Source organism: Mastigoproctus giganteus, chromosome 1 (assembly GCF_048544385.1).
Source record: "Mastigoproctus giganteus isolate SK-2022 chromosome 1, ASM4854438v1, whole genome shotgun sequence".
Lineage (NCBI taxonomy): Eukaryota > Metazoa > Arthropoda > Arachnida > Uropygi > Thelyphonidae > Mastigoproctus > Mastigoproctus giganteus.
Window position 1 is genome coordinate 227,758,348 of NC_143575.1, and position 27,058 is coordinate 227,785,405.

Genomic DNA, 27,058 nt, shown 5'->3' on the forward strand with positions numbered 1-27,058 from the left:
ACAACAGCAATTAATAGCCATGTGCTACTAATAACGCCCGCAAGTATAGTTGACATTTTATGTTTTGTTATCCTGTGGTGTTCCACTACTTTTGATAACGTAGTGTATATCAGTAACATTATCTTTTCTTACTTAGAGCAACAAAAGATTTCTCCGAAAGTAGGGATAAATGGCTGTAAGACCAGTTATCGCGAAGTCCGCACAACAAGCATAATAAAGAATTTAATATAAATATCTTAGATTATCTTGCTAACGATATGTAAGACATTTCCCAGACCAGGAGCATAATCAGCACCATTTTCGCCGAACATGCAGACGAAATTGACTCAGTGACGATATTATGTGTGCATCATACAAAAATGTGCGGCCATATTCTCTTAAATTACTGCCATTATATAAACTGCTGTCCCACGAAAATTAAGGTAGAACGAAATTGTGCAATTCAAAAAATCTGCCGTTGGGAAACCATAAAATAAGATTGCTATGATGAAATTAAGAAGAAAATTGGCAAAATGCAGGTAATTTGACTAAAAGGTAATAGTTATGCGATATTTTACTTCATAGTTATTATTTTACTTTAATAGTAATGTGGTATTTTACTTCTGTGTGATATTGCAGTACGGAGAAGGACATTCTTAATTTTTGGAGAAAACAAATTCAAGTCAAAGTAATCCGCAGAAACGCAGACCGTCATTAACTACGTTTTCCCAAAGAAGGATATTATGCGTCGCTATTAATCGAGATGAACAGATCTTAGTATTATTTTCTGTCGTCAAATTGTGCACTTAGAAAGCACAAAACATTACAAACAAGGAATTCTTGGGCTCGTTACGACTTGTCACTATGAATAAGGATGAATATTTGGTTCTATTTCTTGTTTCCATTTAAATTGTATTCTCCAGTATGTATGAAAACAAATTTACTTACCTGGTTATAAATGACCCAGTGGGGATCAATTTGGGATTCTCCTTCAGGGTCCAGAACTACAGTTTGGTAGGCTCGAAAATCTGTGGCGTACACTTTTCGGTTATCAGGACAGACATCTTCTTCATCATCGACTCCGTCTCCATCAGTATCATTTCTACACTTGTCTCCCTTGCCAGTCCCTATTGAAAAAAATATTAAGTGTTATTCCATTGCATCTCTTAAATGGAAACAGCAGAGTAATTTATAGATCGAATAGTAAATGTTAGTGGCATAGCTTCTGTCAAAAAACATTTGAGCCAAATATTAGTTCGGCATGTTTATTTTTATTTTTTATTTTATTTTATTAATAGCAACATACACAACAGGTAACCATTAACAGTGTATCTGAGATCAGATCAATAAACATAATAACAATAATATGAAATCCAACAGGACGATAAACATTGATATAGATTCAAACAATAAAAGCATATGTACAAAAGAGGATTGTATTAAGTTAAGTTACCGGTAAAACAAGTAATAATTAATCCGTGAGAGAATAGAAAAATAATATAACAAATAATAAGCTACAATAATTAGATGTGAGCTAGTCACTTTGCAGTTTAAGAGAAGAGGCAAACTTGTGGATGGAGTTCATCAGTGATTGGGAGTTGTCAAAGAAGTCAATGAGAGAGTCATTTGCTGATTCTGTTTAGTGGACTGAACTTCATAAAGTCCGTGTTGGCAGAGTCAAGGCGAAACGGTGTAAGGTTCCTGACTTGTCTACAGGGAGCATTGAAGTTTATTTTACTCACGATATTAGATGCTTCATAAATTCCAGTGATTACTTTGGCTAGAAGGGCGATGTTAGTTTATTATTATTAAGAATATTAGTTTATTCCGAAAAAAAATACACCTCGTGCAGCTATCCAGGTGGACAATGTGAAATGCAATATTTATATACTGTACATAATATATGGACGAGGATAATCATTAAAACAGACTGCAAATTGCATGATTATACTCGTAGTTCAGTGTGGAAATAAGAGGCTCTTGGTCTCAAGGAGTTGCACGATGCAGATTTGCTTCTGAGAGCTCGTGCCGTGTTTATTAATCGAACAGGTAACAATAGCAACCTTTTTTTTTATGTCGGTATTCGAGACGAATTTCGCCAGGAAAAAAAAGAGAGAGTGAGAATTGGTCTACATTTCTCCTCTTATAATGGAAACCAGCTCAACTTATGAGAGCTTAACCTACGATTTTCATAAAGACTGATGTTTACTCTTGGTCTTCTTTTTAATCTTTTGGTGATGAATATGTATTATTGTACTCTCCTTCTCGATTTTGTACCAGAAAGGCTGTTTGTTTAAGAAGAACCAAACTGGAGATCTTTGCTAATGCACAAGGAGACATTATCATAAATTAGCATTTCATCATTTCACAAAAACTTCAGTAACAAGTTCCTGCCAACACAAAAGAGTGAACTATCCGAAAGCCGTTTCATTACATGGCCTAAGGTAAATTCATTAATAACCACCATGCAATTCGTATTTCACTCTGTTCCTCGAATCCCTCTATTGTTATATCGACTCTCCGAAGATATCCATAGCTTCTGATTCTAAAATGTTACTGCCGTCTTCCACTTCCCCACTACTTGGACACGCATCCCCTGCAGCCATTATCAACCCAGTGCAGGATGGAAGCCTCTTCAACAGTTCATGCTGAGGGAAAATGAACCATAATCTGCCACGCTGGTCCAATGCGGGTTGGCAGATGGACCGTATTTAGCAGTCAGGGGCTCGAACCCCAGTCTACTTAAGGAGCGTGTGCTACTGCACTCCCGCTCCTGACCACTCGGCTACGGAGGTCGTCACATCCCAATATCTTATTTTTATTTTAATTTCGATTACTGTCATTAGATTGGTGCATTGCATCATTCTCTTCGTATACTTTATTATGCCGCTCTAACAGACTTTTCAGGTCCTCTTACAGCTTGTCTAATAATGCATAACAATGCATTGTAGCATTTTACTGTTGGCTAGTACAGGAAATTTAATAAACAAATTAAGAATAATTATTCAACATCCTGCAGAAATTATTATGACTTAATTAATGAATGAATCTTAAATATTGGTATAAACATAGGTATTACCCTGAGACAGCTACTCGGCTAGACGGGTGTATATTTCTAAATATCTGTAGTTCATTCTTAGTATACCTTTTGCTCTCTGTTTCAAGAAATAATGAGATACTCCCCCCAGATATTTAGAGCCAATATACAGTGCAACCGATCCAGAAGTTTAAAACATTCCAACCACCCTAAAGACCTATGACTTGTTTTTATATTGGATGCGTATTACTTAAAGTTTCTAAAATATTATTTTCCGATCTTATAAACCAGTACTTTAGTCATGAACCTCATGATCCACATCAATAAAAGGTCGACAAACTTCGACCTATTCGATCTCAGCAATCTATAAATATAGTTACCAATAAAAGTTCGACAAACTCCAACCTACTCGACACCTTATTTAAAATTCAGCATATCCTTCCTGAGTCAAAAACAGCTAGACTTCCTGTTTCTTGACTTGATACCCGCATTCGATCGAGTTTCTATATCTCCCTCATATTAGCCATTCTGCAGTAGATTTCAACGTCCAAGGAAATCTAGAAATCATTAAAGACATTTATCAACATCGGTGCACTGTTTTTTGTTACCACAACATCCAAATTACACGAAATATACATACTGGTATTCCACAAGGAGGCATATTGTCTGGATCGCTCTTGGAAACAGCATTAGAACCATTCTTATTTGCTAATTCAGAGTTCTTATCCTATGCTGATGGCATTAAGCTTTGTTATATTTTATGATGCAAATCGATCACTGTTCAGTGATGTCAGACAGAAAATCTATCTGATAATTTCCTATTTATCGTTAGATGAATATGTATGTTTCCTTTAAGATTTTCGGTATCTCTCTGTATGTAGCTTCTTGGCAGGATTTCTCCCGGTTTTTAAAGGATTTTAAAGAATTCCTTTAATGGTATTTTGCCTGGGAATAAGCTCTTTAGTTTGCCAATATTACTCAGTAATGGAGGGAGAAGGCTCATATCGTGATTTTTTTTGCTATTCAGGGGGGGGGGGGGAAGTTACGATGCCCCTAGGGAGGATCAAAGAATTCTTCCTTTCTTTTTTGAGATTATTCGTTGTCGTAATGTGATATTAGGTTTTAATAGAGATTGGTTCTGGATGTGATGAAAAAAATTATCTACAATTCGTTTCATCCATCTAATAGCCAGTGTTCCAACCAGAGGAATCCATCATTAGAAAGCGGAACTCGAAAACAGATATTTTGACTATTCGCGCACGCACCCATATATATATATATATATATTAGTAGTAGTAATATAATCACGTAACAAACTATAATCACGTTTATAGATTGTTACAGATGATCAGCCTTAAAAAAAAAAATTCATATTTTATATATCGCCAAAATCTGATTATCATCCAATTGCAATTTGGACTTTGCCAAACTCTTCGCCTCAGTCGCCTTGGACCGGTAATTTATTCCAGTGATTGATGCACAATCAGCATCTTTCAAGCCGTTTTATATTGCATGGTACGAATATGTGATGCTCTTTCAATATTCAGTTGTTTAAATTGCTTTTAATTTGTGGTTCTAGATAAAGTGTTTTGTCAGTAATTTCTTTACTACTGACAGAATAGGCCATTTCTTCACGTTTATAGACTTTTGTTTTAATTTGAAGGGAAAATATCTTAGGATAAAAATATTTGTTGTTTTTGTTCAATTAGAGAGAGAGAGAGAGAGAGAGAGAGAGATACGTTTACGCTTAATTGAGGCAGACTTGAATACGGATAAATCGTTTAGATGTATTGTAGTATAATCAGATAGGGGTATGAAAACAGAACCTTGTCGAATATCATGGGATACGGTAAAAAGAATTGAATTCTCGCCTTCAGTAAGAGCAGATGTTCCTAAAGCAATACTAAGCAGGTGTTCAAGCAACTTCGGTAAAGAGAAACCTATAGCATAAGTAGAAAGTTTAAAGAGGACAGGAAATATCGGGATGAATAGAATTAAATGCAAGAAATATATCGAAGAACAGTGACGCTGTTTGCTTTCATCAAAATTAGTTTGTATAAAGAGGGTAAATACAGAAGAGCGGATTTTCCAGAAAAACTGTATATCGATAAAAGGATATGGATAGATACTGAGATACTTGAATATTAACTTAATGTTTCAAAGGTTTTGGCAAGAGCGTTAAATATGTGATTGGACGGTAAGTAATGGGATGAGTTCTGTCTTCTCTCCTTTTTTTTTTTTTTTTGTAATTAGAATTATGTAAGCATTCTTAAAAGCGAAAGGGTAACACCTACTCAGTAGTAGTAGCAGCTGACTAAATATTTAGAATAGAAACAGGAGAGAATTTCTCTTAAAAACAGATATTTCTGTTTTAGAGTGCTTAAGAGGAAGTAGGATGACCATCTGGACCGGAAGGCGGAATCTTGCGGTAACGTATTCAAGTTATACTGATGTGATATTCTGCTGCAACCATTGCATAATCCTTCGAAGAATAAATAGAAAGGTCTGCCAGCAAAAGCTCATATATTATATAATTTTCCGACCAGTTTGTTACAGATGACCCTCTACACCAGCGGCTCCTAAACTACTGAGATCTGCGGACCCCTACGTACTGTGTATATTTATATAAAAAACACGTATTACTTAATGCCCCTTCTGAACGTTTCGCGGACCCCAGTTTGGAAAACGCTGTCCTACACTATTATATCACTTGGTATATTAAGTAATTTATTATTGAAATGATACAATTTAAAGGAACTGAACCACCTCAATGTCAGACACTTAAAACAATTTATGGCTACGTTTCGGAAACTCACTGTTTTCCGTCTTCAGGCCTATTAACGTGATACTGAAGTGGAGCCCCCAGAACAAGATGCCCCTATTTTTGATCTAAATTGTGGAGACAATGAAGATGTATTTTTTGAAGATATTTACGAAATACAACTCGAAGATAAACGTTAGTTCTTTTAAAGCGGTATAAAAGAACGGCCTTTTTTGTTAGTAAATTTCGTTATCTTTTTATTATAAACAGTTTAATTATTAGTATGGCTAAATGATGTAAAGAAGTGGACATTTTCTGCGTCAATAAAATAACACAGAATATTCATACTATTTCCATTCCCTAAAATGAGTCATCTAATTCAGCACTGAATTTAGCCAGACTCACTCGATCAGCTACTTTGGGTGGCAAATTATTCCAGTGATCGACAACCCGCTATCCATATATGAACTTCATAGACCATGTGCTTTCCTTTTCTGTTTACACTACGTGAAAAAATTGACGTCTGACTGAATCGTAATCGCTGTCTTTTTCCGTTTTGAACCGCTTTTAGCCCCCCCCCCACTTTATATGTGGCTCCAGGATTTCTGTTTCCCCAGCCTTTACATTCTATCCCACAAACCTCACATTTAGAAGCTTTAACCTGTAGTTCCTATTTTTTGGAACATTTTGGAAGCATTAACTGTAAATACAACCGATCCAAGTCTTTTTGAAGCAACATGACTTGGCTCGAATTGTTAACCACCCCTTCCCACCATAAAGTCATCAACCAACTTTGATAGCTTGCACTTGGGGAACAGAAATCTCCTGGATTTCCGTTTCCCAGGTGCAAAACTTTTTACATTAAGAAGGAGCCACATCTAAGCTGGGGGCGCGGGCGGCTGAGTGGAGTTAAAAGTAGTCCAGGACAAAAAAGACTTTGGAATTACAATTCATTCAGATATGACATTTTCCATTCACTATAAACAGGTGGTTAGGAAGGCACATGGTATCCTCTCTATGATATATAGATACGACCTTTACAAGTAGGAAAAAAAGGATGTAACTTGAAGAAAGGCAGAGCTTCTAGAAAGGGTTTTAAAAAGGGCAACTAGATTGGAGAGGGCTGCTGATCGATGCCCACACGGAAAATGGCTTAGAAGGCGCGTGGACTGCAAAGTTTTACAACTAGACATCTTGGGAGGGGGGGAAAGAACTTTATTTATTCTCTTTCTGTCTAATAACTTCATCATAGCTTGTGATGACCGATATACCACATTGATGAGGCATAACGACCTTCCCTTAACGAACTGATGCTGCTGAGATCTGTTGAAGATACCATTCTTATCGAGATGGTCCTGAATGGCATCCTTAACCGTCGTCTCGATGATCTTTACTACTACAAAAGCTAAACTCGCTGGCTTGTGGTTATACTCAATTTCTCTTTAGCACCATCTTTGTGGATTGAGAAGACATTATTCACAAAGATTCAAGAGAGATCATTTTGAATATCCACGTGGATCTTTCCGGAGTCTGATATTCTTATTAACTTTCTAAGAAACGTTTCTCGGAGATCATTATATCACTTATTTTACAGCGAATTGATTCTTTAACATTCCTCAAAGATTCTGAGGCACATTTCCCAGAGATTCGAGATTGCTATCGTCTGTAAATATCTGCTAATTGTCTTCCGCTATTTTTTCTGGGCACGAAATGGTCGTTCCGCTGCAACTAATTACAGGACTGTTTTATTTACCTTATTTTTTATTCACATTTGAAAAGAACTCTCCATTTTTAGCTCTCTTTCCTATTGCTTTCTCGTAAATCAGTTACAGAAATAAATGCAAAAATGGTAGAATTAAATATATGTTCAATCTTCCTCTGTATATAAGTTCATTCGTACATTTTTCATAGACTATTTCAAGGTCTGTGACTTTTTTCTCACAATTTTCACACACCATTCCCTAACATCGTTTCAGCCCCACCTTTTCCGGTGGAAACCCTTGCTTCTTCAATCACAGCTAGTAATACATGTAAATAGAGAAAATGGGTTAACCTTTTAACCTGAATACCACAAGTGACGGATTTTTTTTTTTTGTCCTATTATTATTCCTATTATAACACAGCTCTGCAGATCCAGGTCAGTGTAAGGCGAGTCATTCACTCAGCATACTACCTGTTGTTAGTTACCACAACAGCCGAACAGGTATTTATATGTTGTAGTATACCACTAATCCGAGTTACTCGGCTGAACAAATTACATATGAAAATCAGTCTTTCTAAACAGTTTCATTCGGTTGTTTTAGAAAACATAAGAACATGTTTTAGAAAATATAAGCAGCGCTCAAATATGTAGACAGTATGTGTGTGTTGTATCTTGTGTAAGGTGGCCCCTAAATGTTAGTTCATCTCCGCCATGGTACTCTGTGATGATATACAAAACTCTGTACAATGGCCAGAAATGAGTGTCTATGTTTGCGTAATGTGTGTAGACAATATAATAAAATTAAACTTACCAAGGCTATCTTTTTGATCAGGATTGTACACTAGGACGCAGTTATCTTTGTTATCGGGGATTCCATCGTCATCCTTATCATTGTCACATACATCGCCTAGGAGAAAAAAGAATAAAGTTGAAATTAAATCATGACCCAGAGTACATTTATCAATAAGCAATTATAATCAAACCTCTAGAGAGCGCTCATATCTGTTTGCCGAACCATTTAAGAAACGAGAGAGCCTCCTTTAACATCCTCATCATGATGATACAGCGAGGTTTTTAGCTTTTTACGAGGCAAGATCAAATACGAAGGAACGTATATTAAAAGTACACAGTCTGCCGACACGCAAAAATGTATCTTCGAACAAAAAAGAGCGTCTAACATATCATGTTACCTGTATTTTTCGTACCGAAGTGCTTTTAATTATAGTGAACGTATTAGGGAGGCAATACCACGTAATTCACAAGTCAGCCAGTCCCCGAAGTGTTATCTTGAAGGCTAATTTCAAGTGACAGTTATTACGCACAAGCGAAAAATAAAGTAATTATAACCGTAGATAACTCTATAAAAATCCAAATTTACCTAACAGCATGAACGGTAATTAATAAATCAAGCTGGTTGAAAGGTAACTTGCAGCGACACGTTGAAATTAATGGCGGGGGTGGGGGGGCTCTCAAGACACACGAGGGAAAAAAGCTTAAAAAGTTTATTACTTTATTAAGAAAAGTTTATTAAGAAAAATGCTCTACGCAGTAATTATATTTCTAAGAAAATACGGCAGACAAAAAGCAATAATCGTTTTTCATTTGCCAAATATTACATTTCGTTTGCTATCACTGTGTAAATACAGAGCAGTGGCAGACGAACTCGGCGAGACAAACAGATATAATGGATATAAACTTTCTTTTATTATTATTTAATATAAATTGCAACAATAATACATTTGGAATCGCAGCATTAGAAACACAACACAATCCTAGGGAACTCCAAGTAACTTCAGACATTTCCAGTGAAATTAGCAGCATGTACCGTATTATGCCTTGCAATGTGGAAAACCCTCAGTGGCAATAAAAACTGTGTAATTTTATCATCCTGTTTTCAAGTTGAATTCTGTTGTTATCACTCAACAACATCATACAGCAGCTGCCTTCGGCGTTACCCCTCTTGACACCTGACGAATAGCGTATTGAATCACACGTTCCCCGCGTGCCTCAAGTTTATTAAATTCTGCTGAACTCTAAAGTCTGGGTAATAGGGTCTAACGTAATATTCTCTCTCTCTCTCTCTTTCCTGACGAGGTATCGATCTTGCACAAACCACAGACCTTTTAGATTCCTTTGGTGAAGCAGAGAAAGGATTTTTGCTTCTTTTCTTTCCATTTTACGTTTCATTCCTCGCTTTCTTCGTTTTAGGACTGATCCCTGTCTGACAGTGTTTGCTTAATGCTCAATAGACCTTCTTAAACGGTAACAAAAGCTTATTGTGTAATACGAAAATACCATTATCGTTATACTTCATAAACTTACCCAGTCCATCTTCATCTGTATCCAGTTGGTCACTGTTTGGTATTTCGGGACAGTTGTCGAAAATATCTGGTTTTCCGTCCAGATCACTATATTTAGAGAACACATTACCATCAGCCATCACAATACAATCGTTCGGATAAAGTCATGAATAATACCTTAAAATAATAACAAAATTATGACACGTTGTTTCTGTTGTTTTATCAAGTTATTTTGATTCACGTACTTATTCTTTCTTCGTAATAAGGCACATGAATTGAACTATGTAATTGAGGAATACGGGAAATGAGACTCGTATGTCATTGTCAAAAATAACCAATGAAGAAAAAATAAGACTAATAACTTATAAGAATAGGAAACACGGGAGGAACATTAAAGACGTTCGTTCTGCTACAAGAGAATGTGGCAGATTATATTTACAATTATTATGCTCGTTCCAATACTAGTTGTCACCTTTTTTTTCCCAGTGTAGATGCATTTCTCCTTTTTCTAGGTAGCAAGTGATTTATGTTTGAGTATATCAGTGTATCACTGTTCGTTGCACCCTGCCGTGTTTCCCATTTCTTAGAAGGAAAAAAAATCACTTTACAATTGGTGTTGATGTACTGTATGAGGATAGTTATGACGTATGCAGTATCGTAACCAGATTTGGAATGGCGATGGATAACTTTATTCTCAAAAGGATCAGTTATAAAACTATCAAAAACGTAAAAGACATTTTAGTAGATTGTTAATACATTTAACAAGTTAGTTAATGTAAATTTTTTTTTATATTTGTGGCGCGTTCAATTATCAAATAATATATTGCTGTTAGTATTAGTAAGTGTCAAATGATGCAAGGAAACAAGCTTATACAGCATCAACTAAAAAAAAAAAACCTTTTCCATTTCACCTATCCACTACTGTAGTAATTTTTCTAGTTCTTTCTTAAATTTATTCAAACTACCTCTTCCACAACACCAAATAACAGTTTGTTCCAACAATCATCTACCCGCCGGCTGAAGGCAAACTTCCGCACTTCTATTTTGCAACTATCCTTCCTCAGTTTGAATTTGTGCTGTCTCATGTGTGTGTGCAGTCTGAACAGGGTAAGGATGACATTAACTTACTTACTATTCAAAGCCTTAAACACCTCAGTCAGATCTCGCTGGTGCCTAGTCTCTAGAAGCTGATTTTTGCCATTCCTGGTAAAAGCCCCTTTTGTTCCCCTCACTAATATTGTTGCTCTTCTGTCACCCAACAGTTCCACATCCTTTCTAAAAGGAGGCTTCCAAACCTGTATGCAGTACTCAAGGTGTGGCCTAACCATTTCCTTGTACAACGGGATAATCACCTCATTATCCCTACAGGAAAAATTCCTGCATATCATTGAAAAAGCACCATGTACTCTCCTAGCAACCCGTCTGCACTGCTCAGAGAACTTCATGTGTGACTGCACAGTTACCTCCACGTCTTTTTAATTCTCCAGTACTCTCAATGTGGCACCACACAGTTGGTATGTTATTCTAGGATTACTGCTAGCAATACGGTAGGAGTTAAAAACTTCAATACGCTCCTCAAGAATTGTTTACAAACTCACTATATGATGGGTAGATATATGGCTAAATTTGTATAGCACTGTTTCTTTTTTTTTTTTTTTCTTTTTTTGTTGGGGGGCGCTGCGATAGGCGCACTGATGATATGAGTTAACCTGTTGACATAATATTTGGTTAGCGATCCAGAAAAATATTAAGTTATCAGACCTTCTAAGCACTCGGGTTCACGGGAGAAAACTGGGGGTTAAGAAAAAAAAAAAAGTAAATTGCAGCCATTATCAACCCACTGCAGGATGGAAGCCTCCTAAACAATTCATACTGAGGGAAATGGACCATAATCTGCCATGCTGGTCCAGTGCGGGTTGGCAGATCGACCGTATTTAGCAGTCAGGGGCTTGAACACCGGTCTACTCAAAGGGCGTGTGCTACTGCACTCCCACTTATGACCACTCACCTACGGAGGCCGGAATCATAATTGGTCTTAAAAGTTTCTTAGGGACCAAAGTAAAATTGTCTAAAAATATAGTGTCGATCCGACTTTCCGTCTCGAATAATGCTATAATGTCCGAAACGGACATTTTTTATAACGACATACAAAAGTTCCCCATCCCTGATTTAATTGCAGTAACTTGAGCTGGTCTAATGCGGAGACTTTCACACAAACACGCACGGAAAGTGTATTCGTTTTAAAAACTTCGCAACTGAGGAAGATACATCATATCAAGCCCGCCCACACACACACACACATACACACAGCATGCTGGGAAAGTTTAGGGGAATAATCTATAAATGATGGCAAAATAATGGTGTCGACAGATGTTTCTAAGGAATCCGAGATCATCTACACCCCACCTCGCGATCAGTCATTTTCTAAGTGTTGGATAAAAAAATAGTTTCTACAAGGTGGCACCACATTGTAGGAAAAAAAATGCGATCATTACCTTTTACGATTTGTCTGTCTTGAATTAGAGATTTGAAGGCAGCTGTACACAACTACTTTTTAAATTAAAATTCAAGGCGAAACAAGCAATGAAAACGAAATAGCCAGTGAAAAATGATTCGGAATATCAAATGACAGTAAAGACAAAATACTGTACGATGTTCAATTTAAGCACATTAGGACAGCTATTCTTTCTGTCCGCCATCAAGTATGGCATTGTGAAAAAAGCTGTGTAGCTGTTACAAAAATTTAGTTGTGAATTGGTTGTCTGTCCTTTCATTTAACTTTTTCACAGTTTCCTTCTATTGTTACCATATGTTGCTGATTTTTTAACTTCATTTTAGAAAAGTACTGATAAGATGAAGGTTAGCAGTGTTTCTGAGGCTAAGCCTCAAAAATTGGGAATAGTATTGATCACTTTTGGTCTTTAATATAGAAAACACTGCACTATGTTTGATAAAGGTTAAATGAAAGAAAAAAGAAAGTTTCAATTAAAAAAAAAACTTGTCATATTAGGGCCACCCAAGAGCTATCTTATTAATAAATAAATTTTCTGTTTGTATTTCGGGATGACGATACTATCAGGGGAGTTCACAAAATAGAGAGAATACAGGAACAGCACCTTATTTAGTAATCATGCGGGCTTGAACCACGATCACTCAAAGCACGTGTTTGACATAGAAATATCTACACTAATCTTTGTGTACCATCCCGCCCGTGTGTATTATGTCCATAAATTGCGTGTGTTCTCTGGTCGATCTGCCTCTTTTACTGGACGAAAATTAGTATTAGTATTAGTAACGGCCGCATGGTGCAAGAAAGCCTATGGCTTATGCTGCACCAGCAAAAAAAAAAAAAAAAAAATCCGAACAAAACAATGATAAAAACAAAAATAAATAAATAAATAAAATAAATAACTAAATAATAATAATTAATAAATAAAAAGGAAATTAAACCTATCATCCTATACGCTTCCCTTACCCGAAAGTACTGTCCAGATGACCTTTGAATTTCCCCAAACTGTCGGCCTCTACCACCCATGAAGGCAACTTATTCCAGTAATTTATAACTCGCTGGCTAAAATAAAACTTCCTGCAGTCCAATCTAAACATTTCCCCCCGTAACTTGAATTTATGTCCCCTAGTTCTAGCATCATTTATAATCTTGAAAATTTTGTCCTCATTCATTTTACTGATGCCTCTCAGAGCCTTAAACACCTCAATCAAATCTCCTCTAAGGTGTCTAGTTTCCAAACTCTGCAACCCACATATTCGAAGTCTTTCTTCATAAGGACGCCCTTTTGCCGATCTCACCAGGCGAGTTACCCTTCTTTGCACCCTTTCAAGAAGCTCGATGTCTTTCTTTAGGTGCGGTCTCCATACTTGAACACAGTATTCCAAGTGTGGTCTAACATAAGCCTTATATAATGGGATTATCACGTCCCTATCTCTACTTGCAAAAGTTCGATAGATCATCGATAGGACACCATGGGCCTTCCTTGCAACCTGTTTACAATGCTCAGAGAATTTCATGTCTGACCGTATCGTAACACCCAAGTCCCTTCCCTCCATACTGGGTTTAGTTGAACTCCACCAAGTGAATAAGTTATTTTGGGATTACTGTTTCCCAGGTGTAATACCTTACACTTTGTTGGATTAAAGCACAGCTGCCATTTTTCTGACCATTCCTGAAGTCTATCTAGGTGGTCTCTCTGAAGAAGCTCAGCTTGACAGTGATCATTAACTACTCTACCAATTTTAACATCCAGAGTTAATAAAAACCAGAGTTCGTGGGAAAACCTTGTTATCCATGCCTGAGGCAGACTAACTCAGCCACCGAATGAAAAAAAAGCTTATAAAAGTTCTTCGCGTCATTAACGGGATTCGAACCGGGGCCTTTTACGGGGATGTGGAGAGGACGGTGATTATGACCACTGTGCTACCACACAGAAACGGTTTCAGTGGCAGAACATTTCTCAGTTGGGTGGATGACTACTTTCTGTACCGTGTTAGAGATAATTGATTTGGTTATCAGCCGCGGTTCATCATACCTTAAGAATCTTAAAAGTTAAGAAACCACTGGGCAGCAGAAGTGATTTTAGTGTATTTGTTGGGAATTTATTCAAAGAAATAACTACTGTACGGAGTAAAGGATTTTGTTTTCACAGGGACCCTTACAATTGATGATGAGCATAATTGAATGATTAGTAATCAAGAGATTTCAGTAATCGAAATAACCGGATAAATCATTCGAATGATATGAGTATAATCAAAATAATCGATTGATTTGCTATAATCGAAATAGCTGATTATGACCTCTCAATTATGCCCATCACTACGATAGGCTCAGACATTTTTATCTTTTTAGTGGAATCAGCTGTTGTCAAATGAAAATGCCAGTTGAAGCAGTAAAAGAATGAATATGAAATATTCACTCTAGAACCGGGGGATAAATTCAAAATGGGGAAGGTGTTATAGAAGACTGAATTGCAGGAAGTTAGTAGTGTAAAATGATGCAAGAAAGCATCAGCCAAAAAAAAATCACCTGTTCCCTCAAATATTCCCTCCAATAATTTGTCGAGTTTTTCTTTTAATTTATTGAAACTATCCACTTCCACAACAACAACAAATGGAAGTTTATTCCAACAATCAACCAATCGCTAGATGAAGGATTGAGCTTGTTCGATCCATTCAAAGCCTTATCACCTCGCAGGTGCCTAGTCTCCAGACGCTGAAATTTGCAGAACTTGGTAAGACCACCCTTTCCTTCTCTTCACTAATCTTGTTGCCCTGCTCTGCACCCGTTCCATCAGTTCTACATCCTTCCTAAAATGAGGCCTCCAGACTTGTATACAGTACTGAAGATGCGACCTAACCATTTCCCCCTCCCTTGTTTTTTTTTTTTTTTTTTTTTAAATCAGTGAGTTTTTAACATTGGAACAAGTTGCCTACACGGGTAGTCTTATTAGATTACAGGAGTAGGGAAATTGAAATGTGTGTGTGTTTTTTTTTATCTGCGGCTGGTGTAGAGAAATTTTTTTTTTTTTTTTTTTTGCACTGCATGGCCGATACTCATCTAAAAAAAAAAAAAAATTAGAAATCTATGGGGAGTGTTCATTACAGGTAATCCTCCTTTACGCTTATTTCTAGTATGACTAGAGTCCTATCAAGTTAGACTGTACGTGAATCAAGAGCTCGTGACAACGTCTCCATTTGTGCTAACTTCTGAGAAATCTATATATACTCTGAGAATTTATGTACTTTTATAGGTAAATTCGCATTTATTAAAAAACAAACAAATATATAAAATTAAATGAAATAATTGTGATCGACTATTGGTGCATAATTCGATTTGTTTTCTGATGAAATTTCTTCAAATTAGTAATGATAAATTTACGTAAAACTGTTTATGTTGAAATTTGTGATTGTGAATATATTCTGCACCAGCATAGCCTTGGCGCCCGCGAAACTCCCTCCCTTCTTTCATAACCCCGTACATCTCTGCTGGCTAACTTTGTTTTAATCAATTTTCCATATGCTAATGATGCCATAATTTAATCTCTGCCATTCTCAGCTGAATAATTGCTTTCAGTAACGAAATTTCTCAGAGCCGTCTTTCAACAAAATAAGCAATTAAATTTAACCATATGAAGAAGAGTTGTTTACTTACGTGTCAGCGGTATCATCACACGTATCCCCTATCAAATCTCTATCTGAGTCCCCCTGCAAAAGAGAATTATAGCTTAATAATAAGAAGAAAAACAACATAAAATTCTTAAAGAAAAACAATTTTGAATCAGTTTCAATAAAAAAAAACAAAAAACTGCCATATTAGGGCTACCCAAGAGCTATCTTATAATAAATAAATTTTTTGTTTATATTCCGGGGTGATATTATAAGTTCTTTCAGCGAAACAATTTTCCACTTATACACGTATGATATAGAAATATCGAACTATTCTACAGCTTCCCTGTCTACATTTTTTATGTAGTCTGATGAAAAATTGTTCACGATCTGTTATTACGAGAGTGAGTCAAATGAAAACGAGAATTACTTTTTTACCAATAAGTGGCACTTTGCTTCTTTTTTTTTTTTAAGTCACCAATTTAAGATGCGTACCTTATTTGTCACGAAATTTTTTATACCTTGCTCATAAAAAATATTTTGAATGCTGTTGATACCATTGTATATAATTTCAAAATTATGTATATAAGTGAAATTCTGTGTAAATTTCTCGGGTCGAGCTCACATGCACTCTATTTGTAACTTGTTATACGAGTACATGTGGTACCCAAGATTGTAAATAATACACCCTCTTGGCGTATAGCAGCGGCCACAGTCTTTGTGTTTAGAGAGGGAAATGATCTTTGGGAGGGGGATGAATTATCCCCATACCCTCCACGAATCGCCCTTGATACTTCAATCTGAATTCAATTGTGCATTCCTATGTCTTTCCCAAATCCAAAGGACATAGATTTAATCTTTATTAATATTTATTCCTCTTTTCATTAATCTTTATTAATCTTTATTCCTCTTTTCATTAATCTTTATTAATATTTATTCCTCTTTTCATTAATCTTTATTAATCTTTATTCCTCTTTTCATTAATCTTTTCATTTTCTTTATGCCTCGCCTAGCACAAAAAAAACCTTATGGGCGTTTCTTGGCTGATTGCTCAGAACTGTACTTAACAATTTTCTGTATTTATATATACTTACTAAACAAGAAGAGAGTTAAACAAAAATTCACTGTATACGAAATAAGATGGTTATTCAAAAAGTAGTGTCAGTACGACTTTCTATATAGGTGTATAGATAAAAGTTGTTAAGAAAAGAAAAAAAAAAAAAAAAGGAAAATGGGGGAAAGACAAAATGGAAAGACGAGAGGAGATAGTGTAGTTACAAAATGAAGACGTTAAAAGCATAATAATAAAAGATAACAAATAATACATTTTTATACACAGGATAGAAATATATACATATGTACTGTAGAGGTATATTGTCGCATATCGCACAATCCTGGCATTTCTTCAAGTGTCAACCACTAGAATTGCACGAAAAAACGACAATATAGTACCTCTGCTTCTAAAATAAAATACATGCCATAGCAAATTAAATTTATAAGGAGAATTAAAGGGAAAAAGGAAGAGAATAAATTTAGAGTAGTATACAAAGTAAAGAAATACAAAGATGGATATAAGATGGGGTTATATATTCTCCCCTATGCCCATCTTAAGGGAAAAAAAGGAATAAATTTAGAGTAGTACAAAGTAAAGATATCAGTACAAAGATGGGTATAAGGGAGGATATATAACCCCATTTTATACCCATCTTTGTATTTATATCTTTACTTTATACTACGCTAAATTTATTCTCTTCCTTTTTCCCTTTAATTCTCCTTATAAATTTAATTGCTATGGCATGTATACTTTATTTTAGAAGCAGAGGCACTATATTGTCGTTTTTTCGTGAAATTCTGGTAGTTGATACTTGAAGAGACGCCAGGATTGTGCGATATGCGACAATATACCTATACATAGATATATATTTCTACCTTGTATTTAAAATGTGTTATTTCTTATCTTTTATTATTATGCCTTTCTAACTTTTTCATTTTGCAACTGTACTACCTCCTCTCATCTTTCCATTTTATTTTCTCCCATTTTTCTTTTTATTTCTCCTCTCAATAACTTTTTTCTGTACATAATATAATTACGGTTGTTGGGTGCTTACTGTCTGTCAGTGGACCTGGTCTATAAGTTTCCCCTTTATCCTCCTTTAAATTTTTTTATAGTAATCTCTGACTTCCTGTATCGATCCGAAAAATGAGGACGCATCTGATACTATGAATGGAAAGCATCTGATACCATCAGCAATCTGGTTTTTTGTCGAATAGTGGTGAAACAGTCTGTCCTTTGTTTCCTCCTTTATCTTGTGGAGCAAATCAGTTGCAAGAACTCGTGTCCGAAAAGGACAGGGTGTACTCAAAGGTTTCCCATTACCACTGATGCAGTAATACCATCACCTCAACAACTACAGGATACGTTGCATTGATACTCGTATTCTATGATTGGCCTCGTCTCCAGGGCCAACCATAGAATATGAGGAAATACGACGAAAAGCGCTGTCAGAAATGGTAGCGCTGACATCTTATTGCCGAGTGCAAATGATTTTTCCCAGGAATGAGTGGTACTACGCGGCATTTATAAGTTGGCTTATAGAACAGCATGATACAGATTGATGCCAAGAGTCGTGCGGAATAATCAGCATTACTTTCACATTCTCTGGTTTTTGTCTGAATTTTTTTTGGACGAAGAGAACTTATATGGCGCCATTCATGGGACTAGCGTTTCCGAAGATCGATGCCAGGTTTCATCCAATGCGATTATGTTTTTTCTGAAAGAGCTGATCTTGCTCGTAACCCAGAGCACCTGCAGCACGCATTTACATTGTCTTCTTTCAGCAAAACAACTTTCCACTTACGTACGATATAGAAATATCATACTATTGTACATCTTCCCTGTCTCCATTTTTTATGTAGCCTATGACGTGATTTCGTCTAACGAGTGCATATACAGTGTTGTTGCCACTACTTTTTAAACAACCCTCGTAACTATCCTCTACATCTAAACTGCAGCTGTCCTTCCCACGTGAGAATGGAAACTATACTTTACCTGGTTTGGATTTGACACGAATGGACAGTTGTCACAAACATTTCCAAGCCCATCTCCATCGCTGTCCAATTGATCTCGATTAGCGACCGTTGGACAGTTGTCATACTGGTTTACAATCGCTATAGAAAAGAAAAAGACATTCGAGGATTAATCAACGATAAAACAACAAACTTTCATAAGGTTCAGAGACCTCTAGCAAACTATTTGTATACTGGGAAGGAATTAGCAAAAAATATAACCTGAGTCCAACAAGTACGTGTGAACGATCTGCGACTACACCATCATAATGGCTCATCCTGCTTACGATATTAAAAAGAGTCCACTGAATAGCATTACACGAATCATTTAGATCGCCATATAAATCTCTATTCCAATCATTATTGAAAAGCTTCATGGCCCTATAGCGTTAGTGAATAGTTGGATGACCGAGTGACGGCCTTAATTTATCTTTCTATTCTTATCTTTTCAGGCTTTCACACTACAAGTACGAATGGATTAATTAAGCACGCAAGTCCCGGATGTTTTGCCACGTGCATCTTGAAGTGTCATTCGTCTTCGTGGCATGATATTTGTTCATCCGTGACATAATTAACGTATTAATTATAAGTGTATTATTTCTTTGTAAACAAACTTGGCTCGGTGAGTTATTGTAAATGTTATGGTTGGTATTACGCTTCCCCTTGGAGATTCAAATTGCATGTAGGTTGAACACGGATGGTGTCACATTTAGTCTTAAGAGCACTTAACTACAGTGTCATTTTCTCATCACGGAAGGGGATGTCTCGTGCTACAGTTTGTAATGTACTGGTCCTCGGCGGTAATGAAGAACACAAAAGCTTTCAGAAAATTATGAGAATAATGAATATTTCCAACTCAGGCGAATGCTGTAACCAGAATGTCTTACAATTAATATAGTGATTATTGTTATTTATTTTTGGCTGACCTTGAACTTGCTTAATTTTTTATCTTAATATTTCATTAAGAACAAAATATGATAAGCGATCTTTTTCCACTGCCGATGCATCACTATATTACAATTAATATAGTGATGCATCGGCAGTGGAAAAAGATCGCTTATCATATTTTGTTCTTAATGAAATATTAAGATAAAAAATTAAGCAAGTTCAAGGTCAGCCAAAAATAAATAACAATAAGTAGACTGCCTATAAAATGCTTATTTATGCTAAATACGCGTCTGCTTATTCTTATTTTTGATTAACTTTGTTTTTTTCTTATTGTGAACCTGAGAATACATCCCGGAATTTTTTCAAAACATGTCATATAGAGCCAGAAGAATTACAGTATATCCCGCACTGCAGAAGCAGTGGGTTCTTTTATGCAGAATATATACGAAGAACCAGTTGCTTCTTGGACGGACACTCCGCCATAATCGATTCTAGCATTGGTTGATAATTACCGTATCAAAATAGAGCTTAATACAAGCTCTATGTATTCTTCATATATGCACATACAATATTTTGGGCATTTTCTTATAACGTAAAAGTTACTTTAATCATTACGACGATTTCCCCTTAATATTTAAATCATCGGGATAATTTCCATTCTTTGATTACTACGCCGGCAATACAAATACCATCACAATTTTTATTTTATTTTTCAGTCTATACGTTGCGAACGTTCAGAATAAATGCACAAAATATAATCTCTTAAATAAAACCTTAGAAAGCGAACAGCCTGTCTCTGGTAATTAATGTCTGGCATCTAATTTTCGTTAGCTATAAGCAGATTTTGCTTTTTTTGTTGATTTCCCAAAGGAAAAAAAAAATATATTGAATAATTCTGTAAAAATTTATTTTATAGAATAATCTAGTAAAAAAACCTCTCTTCTTCCTCAGTCTGCCATCCTTTTAAATGCATAATCACCAGATACACTGATTTGTTTATTGATCATTTTAAAGAACAACGTACAGCCCCTCGTAATTAAGGCAGTTAAAGTAGCTTTGCGGGAAAAAATGTTATTAGCATCATTCTTAACTTGCAAGATACATAATAGCGTATTAAGTGTTTTGAAAAATAATATGCAGCATTTATTAGACATAAATACTTTAGTTGGTATCATTAGCGTATTTAGCAAATATTTTTTTCAGAAGCATTGGTAAACAATTACACTCTTGATACAAGTCTTTGTGAGACTAATTCAAACACATCTGACCTCTGGTGTGCTGTTATGCGAAACCACCAGCCAGCAGAGCTAGCGCAAAATCTGTATCTTCCTGAATCAGTATATCCATTATTCAAATCACCGATATGCAGTGGCAACTCTCTGAAGTTCGAGCTCGAAATACGGGAATCAAAATGCACCTGAAACAGCCTCAATGAACATTTGCTTATAAATAAATAGTGTTGTGGAGGTTAGTTGTTTAGAATAAACACCAAGGCAATTTGGCTTTAAAGATCAAAATTGAAATATATCAGTACACACAATACCAGAATCTACTTCAAAGGAAACACCAAGTTTGAGCAGATTTTCATCTCTTTCCTCTCCTATGGAAAGGAGGAATACCACGTAAAAGGTGACATGAGTCTCAGAGGTAGTACGTAAAACATATGAACCCGAAGGATGAAATCCAGACTAAAGGAGTATACCGACCTCACGAAGCTCGGTGGTTTCGGATGACGTGCACGCCATTCCATAAAAATAAAGCTTTCACTTAACAAGGTGGGAGGGGGGACCCGACTGGCTCTGTTTTGTAGTTCTACCCTAAGGGGATTTTTTTTTGCTTCCACTTCTTCTTCCCCTTCATTCCACCAACTAGATCAGATTGCTTCCACTGTTATTCTTACAGTTCCCCACCAGCGGTCAGTGGGGAATCGAGCCTAGCATCACACCAATGGAGCCATCCAATAGAAAAGCTAGCACAAGGCGTGCCACCATCCTCTGTCTAAACTAAGACTAATTCAGGGTGCAATCATAGTCGTATTCTGGTTTTATTTTGGTGTATAATTTTTTTGCTCTACTAATATGTAATTTAATAGTTCTGTACTTTTGTGACTAATATCACTGAAGGTTTTAAGATACTCATAATGTAAGGTTCAGTGTTTGTGAACTGTAATTTTATTTATTAGGCTTAAACTTTAGCCTTCTTTTTTTTTTTGTGACGAACGCATGCCGAGGGAGCCTTTGTTTCTTAATCATCATAGTCTGCATAAAAATAAAAATGGTCTCTAAATTATTGTCTTTCATTCCACGTAACGGACTATAGTCTGTAGCCAGTTTCGCGGAATGAAAAACCAGTCCTGTTCATATAATGGAAAATTTCAAACAATAAGCATGAAAAAAAAAAAAAAATCCTACAAAAGATCCACTCAGTCCAGACGAGAATCGGACCCAGAATCCACATGGATTTAAATGTATTGAAACCTCAAAAAACATTATCAGGGAATACTCCCTGCTGTATATAGATATTCATGAAAGAGTAGAGAAAAATAATTATACAAAAATAGTGAAACTTAAAAACATAAAAAAGAAATAAATACTGTCGTCGTCTGAATCTGGATCACATTCATCCCCTAAGCCGTCGCCATCTGAGTCCAGCTGGTCTGGATTGGGTATTGTTGGGCAGTTATCACATGCATCTCCTAGTCTATCTGGACCATCCACATCAGTGTCTTCCTGCTTTGGATTGGGCACCAGGGGACAGTTATCATGAGGCTAAAAAAAGAAAACATAAAGTTGTGAGAAAATAGAAGAATATTGCACACATCCGCTATGAAAATGGAGGCGATAGCTAGCATAATATTTTTTCTTTGTCTCCTTTGCTCTATTTCTCTAAAATGAATGGCAGTGGAGTCTCAATGTTTCGTAAACTAGGTTGCAGTAGCCGAGATAGTTGTTTTTAATCAATAGAAACACAAACCCAGTTAATGAATTATTCATAAAAGAACTCAGCGAGAAATGCAATCAGCAAAATTTATTTCTAAAACTTGGTTGGTTACAAGGTATTGTATGCAATTCTTGTTGCATTTCTAACAAATACAGAAAGGCATTGTAACCGAGCAAATGAAGGAAATACGAGTACACGTTTTTGTAACAACATATAAACAGTTATAAATAATGCAATACAAAGTGATTTATGCTTTGATATTACCATATACAGTACGTAATATTAAGCAATGCTAAATATTACAATAACCAAATATAGCGAAGTGATCCCTATACTTTTATATATCTTAATAGTAAAACGAAAATAAGATGCAACTGTCTTTTATTTTTTTAAAGGTACCAATTTAATGTGATTTCAAAATGGGAACACATTACACGCAACGCTGCCTTTTTCCTTCGTTAGGCTCGCAAAATGAAGCAATAACATGCACCCAATAATTCCTCTTAAATTAATGAGCAACCATTAATTTAATGAGCAATAAATGTTTTGAAATTGCAGCCAATATTAGAGAGCCTTGGTCACATACATCCAGGAAAAAGTTTAGAAATTAAGAACTTGTAATCTAGAAACACCGTATTATCATTGATGAAATTATTAGCAATATTTCATGTCGATATTATACATGGAAAGCCATTGTGTAAATGGATTCATACTGTTGAGCGAACATGTTCATGTACTTTCTTCAATTGAAGCTATCATTCTCTCGCAGGAGTAAGTCGACATCTAATTCTCATGGCTTGCAATCCTCCTTTCCTAATAGCAACCACATCTGTAAGGAGACCATATATTACCATCATTTTTTTTTTACTAAAAAAGATGAAATAATTACAGTGGTCAACCTGGACCATGTCTCACGACTGAAATTTGTTTTGACATCATCATTTCAAACTATAATTTAATAGTAAAGACAGCGAATTAATGAGTGTTTCCGAATAATTATATAAGTAAGATAAATTATTTAAAAAGATTTTTATATATAATAGTTTATAATAATGTAAAAGAAAAGAAAAACAAAAAAGAAGTGTAGCTGAAATTTTTTGGAACTGAAAATTTAGTTTAGCTTGTATTAAATACATATAAAATTTTATTGCAAGGATTATTCAATCTATTTGAAGTAGTGTAATACTGATTCACCTCGTTGTGAAGATAGGCGTGATCCATGCCATTTGGGAAAATGGCCTGGCACAGAAAAAAGCTTTGTTTATTTCTAATATTATATAAACCTGCTTTGTTTATTTGAAGTAGTGTCACATTTAGGTAATTCGTGGTAAGCGATGGTAGTCCGGCCTACAGCGTGATGGATCCAGGGGTGATGCGAATTATATAAGGTGAGATGGGATAGATGCCAGTACCACTTGGTCTAACTGGGCTAGAAGATGGCGTGAAAAATTGTGCAATACCAATGTTTGGTGTTGGCAAAGAAGATTGTGCTATTAAATTCTTTTATGTGTAGTAGCAAATACAGAAGAGTTTACAGCATTAGTGTCAGCACGAGTTATTTGTAAACTACGAAAAATGGTGGCGGGGCACCTAATAGATGACCCTCGAAAATTACGATCCCACTTTAACTTTTAATTAGTTATTAAAAATTAAATTTTTTTCCTATCGTCCTGAATATAGAGAAACTTTTACTGCAGTCATCACTGAAGTGATTTTTTTTAATGATTTTAACAGAGTAATGATGGCGGGTCACCTGTTACCCGCCGTAGTTTCGAATTATGTGTTTGTTTTTAGTTTCAGGCTACTTGTTTTACTCTCCCACTAGTTCAGTAAATATCTACAGGCTTTCCTAGTTGTTTTTGAAATATTTATTATTTTTTTCATAAATTGAACACGAAACCTGATATTCTCTCAAGATAGACGCTATTCTGCGGGAATCAGCGTACGTAATTTAAAACTTCGCGAGCTGCGAAGCGCGCCCAATTTGAAATGAATTTTGAAAATGGATTTTTTTTTTTGTGAAAAAAAAATATAAATATATATTTTGTGTATAAAGATATATCGCAAGAGGACGGAGGTGTAGAGACCCTGAAAATTAATTAACATTAGAAATTCAAAAGAACAGGCAAGAAAAGTTTTCGAATGAATAAAATACTGTGTGAAATATCATATATCAACGGATAAAGATATATTTTACTATACATCTCTTTACAGTTTTGTTTCTTTGGTACGATTACTTTTTAAATATATATATATATATCTATATAAAAATTTAAAAAATTTTTAAAACTATTTGTACACACAATAGGCAGAAATATATGCGCATATTTAAAAGTTTGAAGGCGTAACAGCCTTTTAAACTGGAAATTAGAAGAATCTAATAGATGTTTATTTTTTGTCTAAACCTTTTTTTTTTTTTTTTTAATTTTCACCAGAATTAATATATTTTTTTGAAATAAAAGGTTTCCATGCATAAATTAAGTACAGCAGTCCATTAAGACAAGATGAAAATTAGCATTTTCCAGCTAAAGAGAATACTAAAGAAATGCAGAAAATCCGGAATGTCTTCCAAAAATTAAAAAGAAAGTTGGTCACCTGTCAGGTCAGGTGACCCATTACCGTTTTTGATACATTTTGGGTGCTACCATTACCGCCGGCGGGGCTTGATAGTGAGCACTGCCTTCTTGCTTTGTGCTGTGTTTTAAGGCTGTCTGGCTTGCTGCAATGTCAACCCTCGGGTGGAATCAGACGCTTATGCTGCATGACATGACATACGAGTAATTATTCTACAGGACAGCTAATTTTGTAGCATTTTTGTACAGTATTCTTCCTGTTCCGTTTTAGTGAAATACCAAGAATTTATAAAAGGAAAAGAATCGAGAATCATGAACACAAGATGACTTGCATATTGGCATGATAACTCTAACTGAAGATAAAGTGAAAATTAAGGAAGAGGAAAGAAAACTTCAATATTCTAGAAGGAACACTTTTGTAGGAGACTAATATCAAGGAACATCGAGAAACATTAACTTGTTCCACAAGGCATCTCACCTACCTAGGTGGGAAGAGGGGGGTGCCCGAAAGTTATCTTTTTTTCAAACACATTTTTGAAATTTAATCTTAGTTTTCACTAATATAAAATATTCTAAATTATATACGATTATATGATTTAAAAACATGTGTACGTCTCACCTATTCGTATTTTTTTGATTTTTAGAAGTGTGCACCAGATACAATCCCTCCTTTACCCTGTATAAATAAACTTGTAGCCTAAATCTATCGAGTCTTGGTACGTTGTATAGGCCCGCATATGGTTATTTTTATATATATTTTATTAATTTATTGTGGGCAGGCAGATCGGGGCAATCTGGGCAACCAGATTGATGAGTGGTGCTAATCAATGTCCGTAAGAAAAAGGGTTAAAAGGTGCAAACTGCATGTTTGGCAACTAAGTATCTTAGAGGGGTACCTGATAGAGGTATATAAGGCTCTGATGAAAACCAGTAAAATAATGAAGGAAGTATATTTTCACTGAGGGAAGAAAAAAAAAGAGAAGAACAAGGGGACATAAATACAAAATTTTGGAGAATAACAGAAGGCTTGATCTCACGAAGTTTCCTTTGGATAGGGTGTCATAAATCATTGGAATGAATTTCCTTGCAACGGTTGGTTAATATGGATAGTCTTATAAGTTCAAAGTCGAAATGGACAGGCACTTTTTTTGGCAACGAGAAAGGTCTGAATGAAGGATTTTTTTTTTTGGTAGATGCAGAAAAGCTTAACACAGCACTTATATTAATAATACTGATAATGGGATCAACCCCATTTCTAACACGGTGCCGAAGTTAGCAAAGTGAAAACGCTATGCATTCTTCTTTAATCCATCCCGTAGATCCCTACGCACGGATCAAAATAGAAAATTTTAAGAAACAGAAGGCTCATTAATAAACTTTTTATTTTTATTCGTTACATTATTTATACGTGTGACGAACCGGAACTGCGATTCGGTGAATTTCGAACTATTCCGAGTTTTAATGCTATCTGACAGTACAGTGGATTCCGAACATATCACTGGGTTTGGAAATGTCTGGGTTTGAATCTAGTCGGAGAATTTCTTAACGTCTCTTCAGTCGCAGATGTAATTGGCTGGTCTCAGGTAATCCCTGTGAGTTGTTCCTGGTTTTTACTTACATGTAACATGCAAATCGGCCGGAGAACATGCACTTCGGAGTCGTTATTGTTATTGGGTTTAGGAGCATCGGTAACCA

The 27,058-nt window shown here is 35.6% G+C and overlaps 1 protein-coding gene across 1 annotated transcript in view; it reads right to left on the reverse strand.

Moving 5' to 3' along the window:
- The window catches only part of LOC150091571 (cartilage oligomeric matrix protein-like), a 131,268-nt gene that overhangs the window by 53,585 nt on the left and 50,625 nt on the right, over positions 1 to 27,058 (reverse strand). Inside the window, exons 14-19 of the mRNA XM_090376238.1 lie at positions 22,444 to 22,618; positions 18,946 to 19,064; positions 15,943 to 15,995; positions 9,802 to 9,887; positions 8,291 to 8,386; positions 928 to 1,106 (exon numbers count right to left, since the gene is read on the reverse strand). Of these exons, the coding sequence (XP_090232364.1) occupies positions 928 to 1,106; positions 8,291 to 8,386; positions 9,802 to 9,887; positions 15,943 to 15,995; positions 18,946 to 19,064; positions 22,444 to 22,618 (708 nt within the window). The remainder of the gene's footprint in view (positions 1 to 927; positions 1,107 to 8,290; positions 8,387 to 9,801; positions 9,888 to 15,942; positions 15,996 to 18,945; positions 19,065 to 22,443; positions 22,619 to 27,058) is intronic.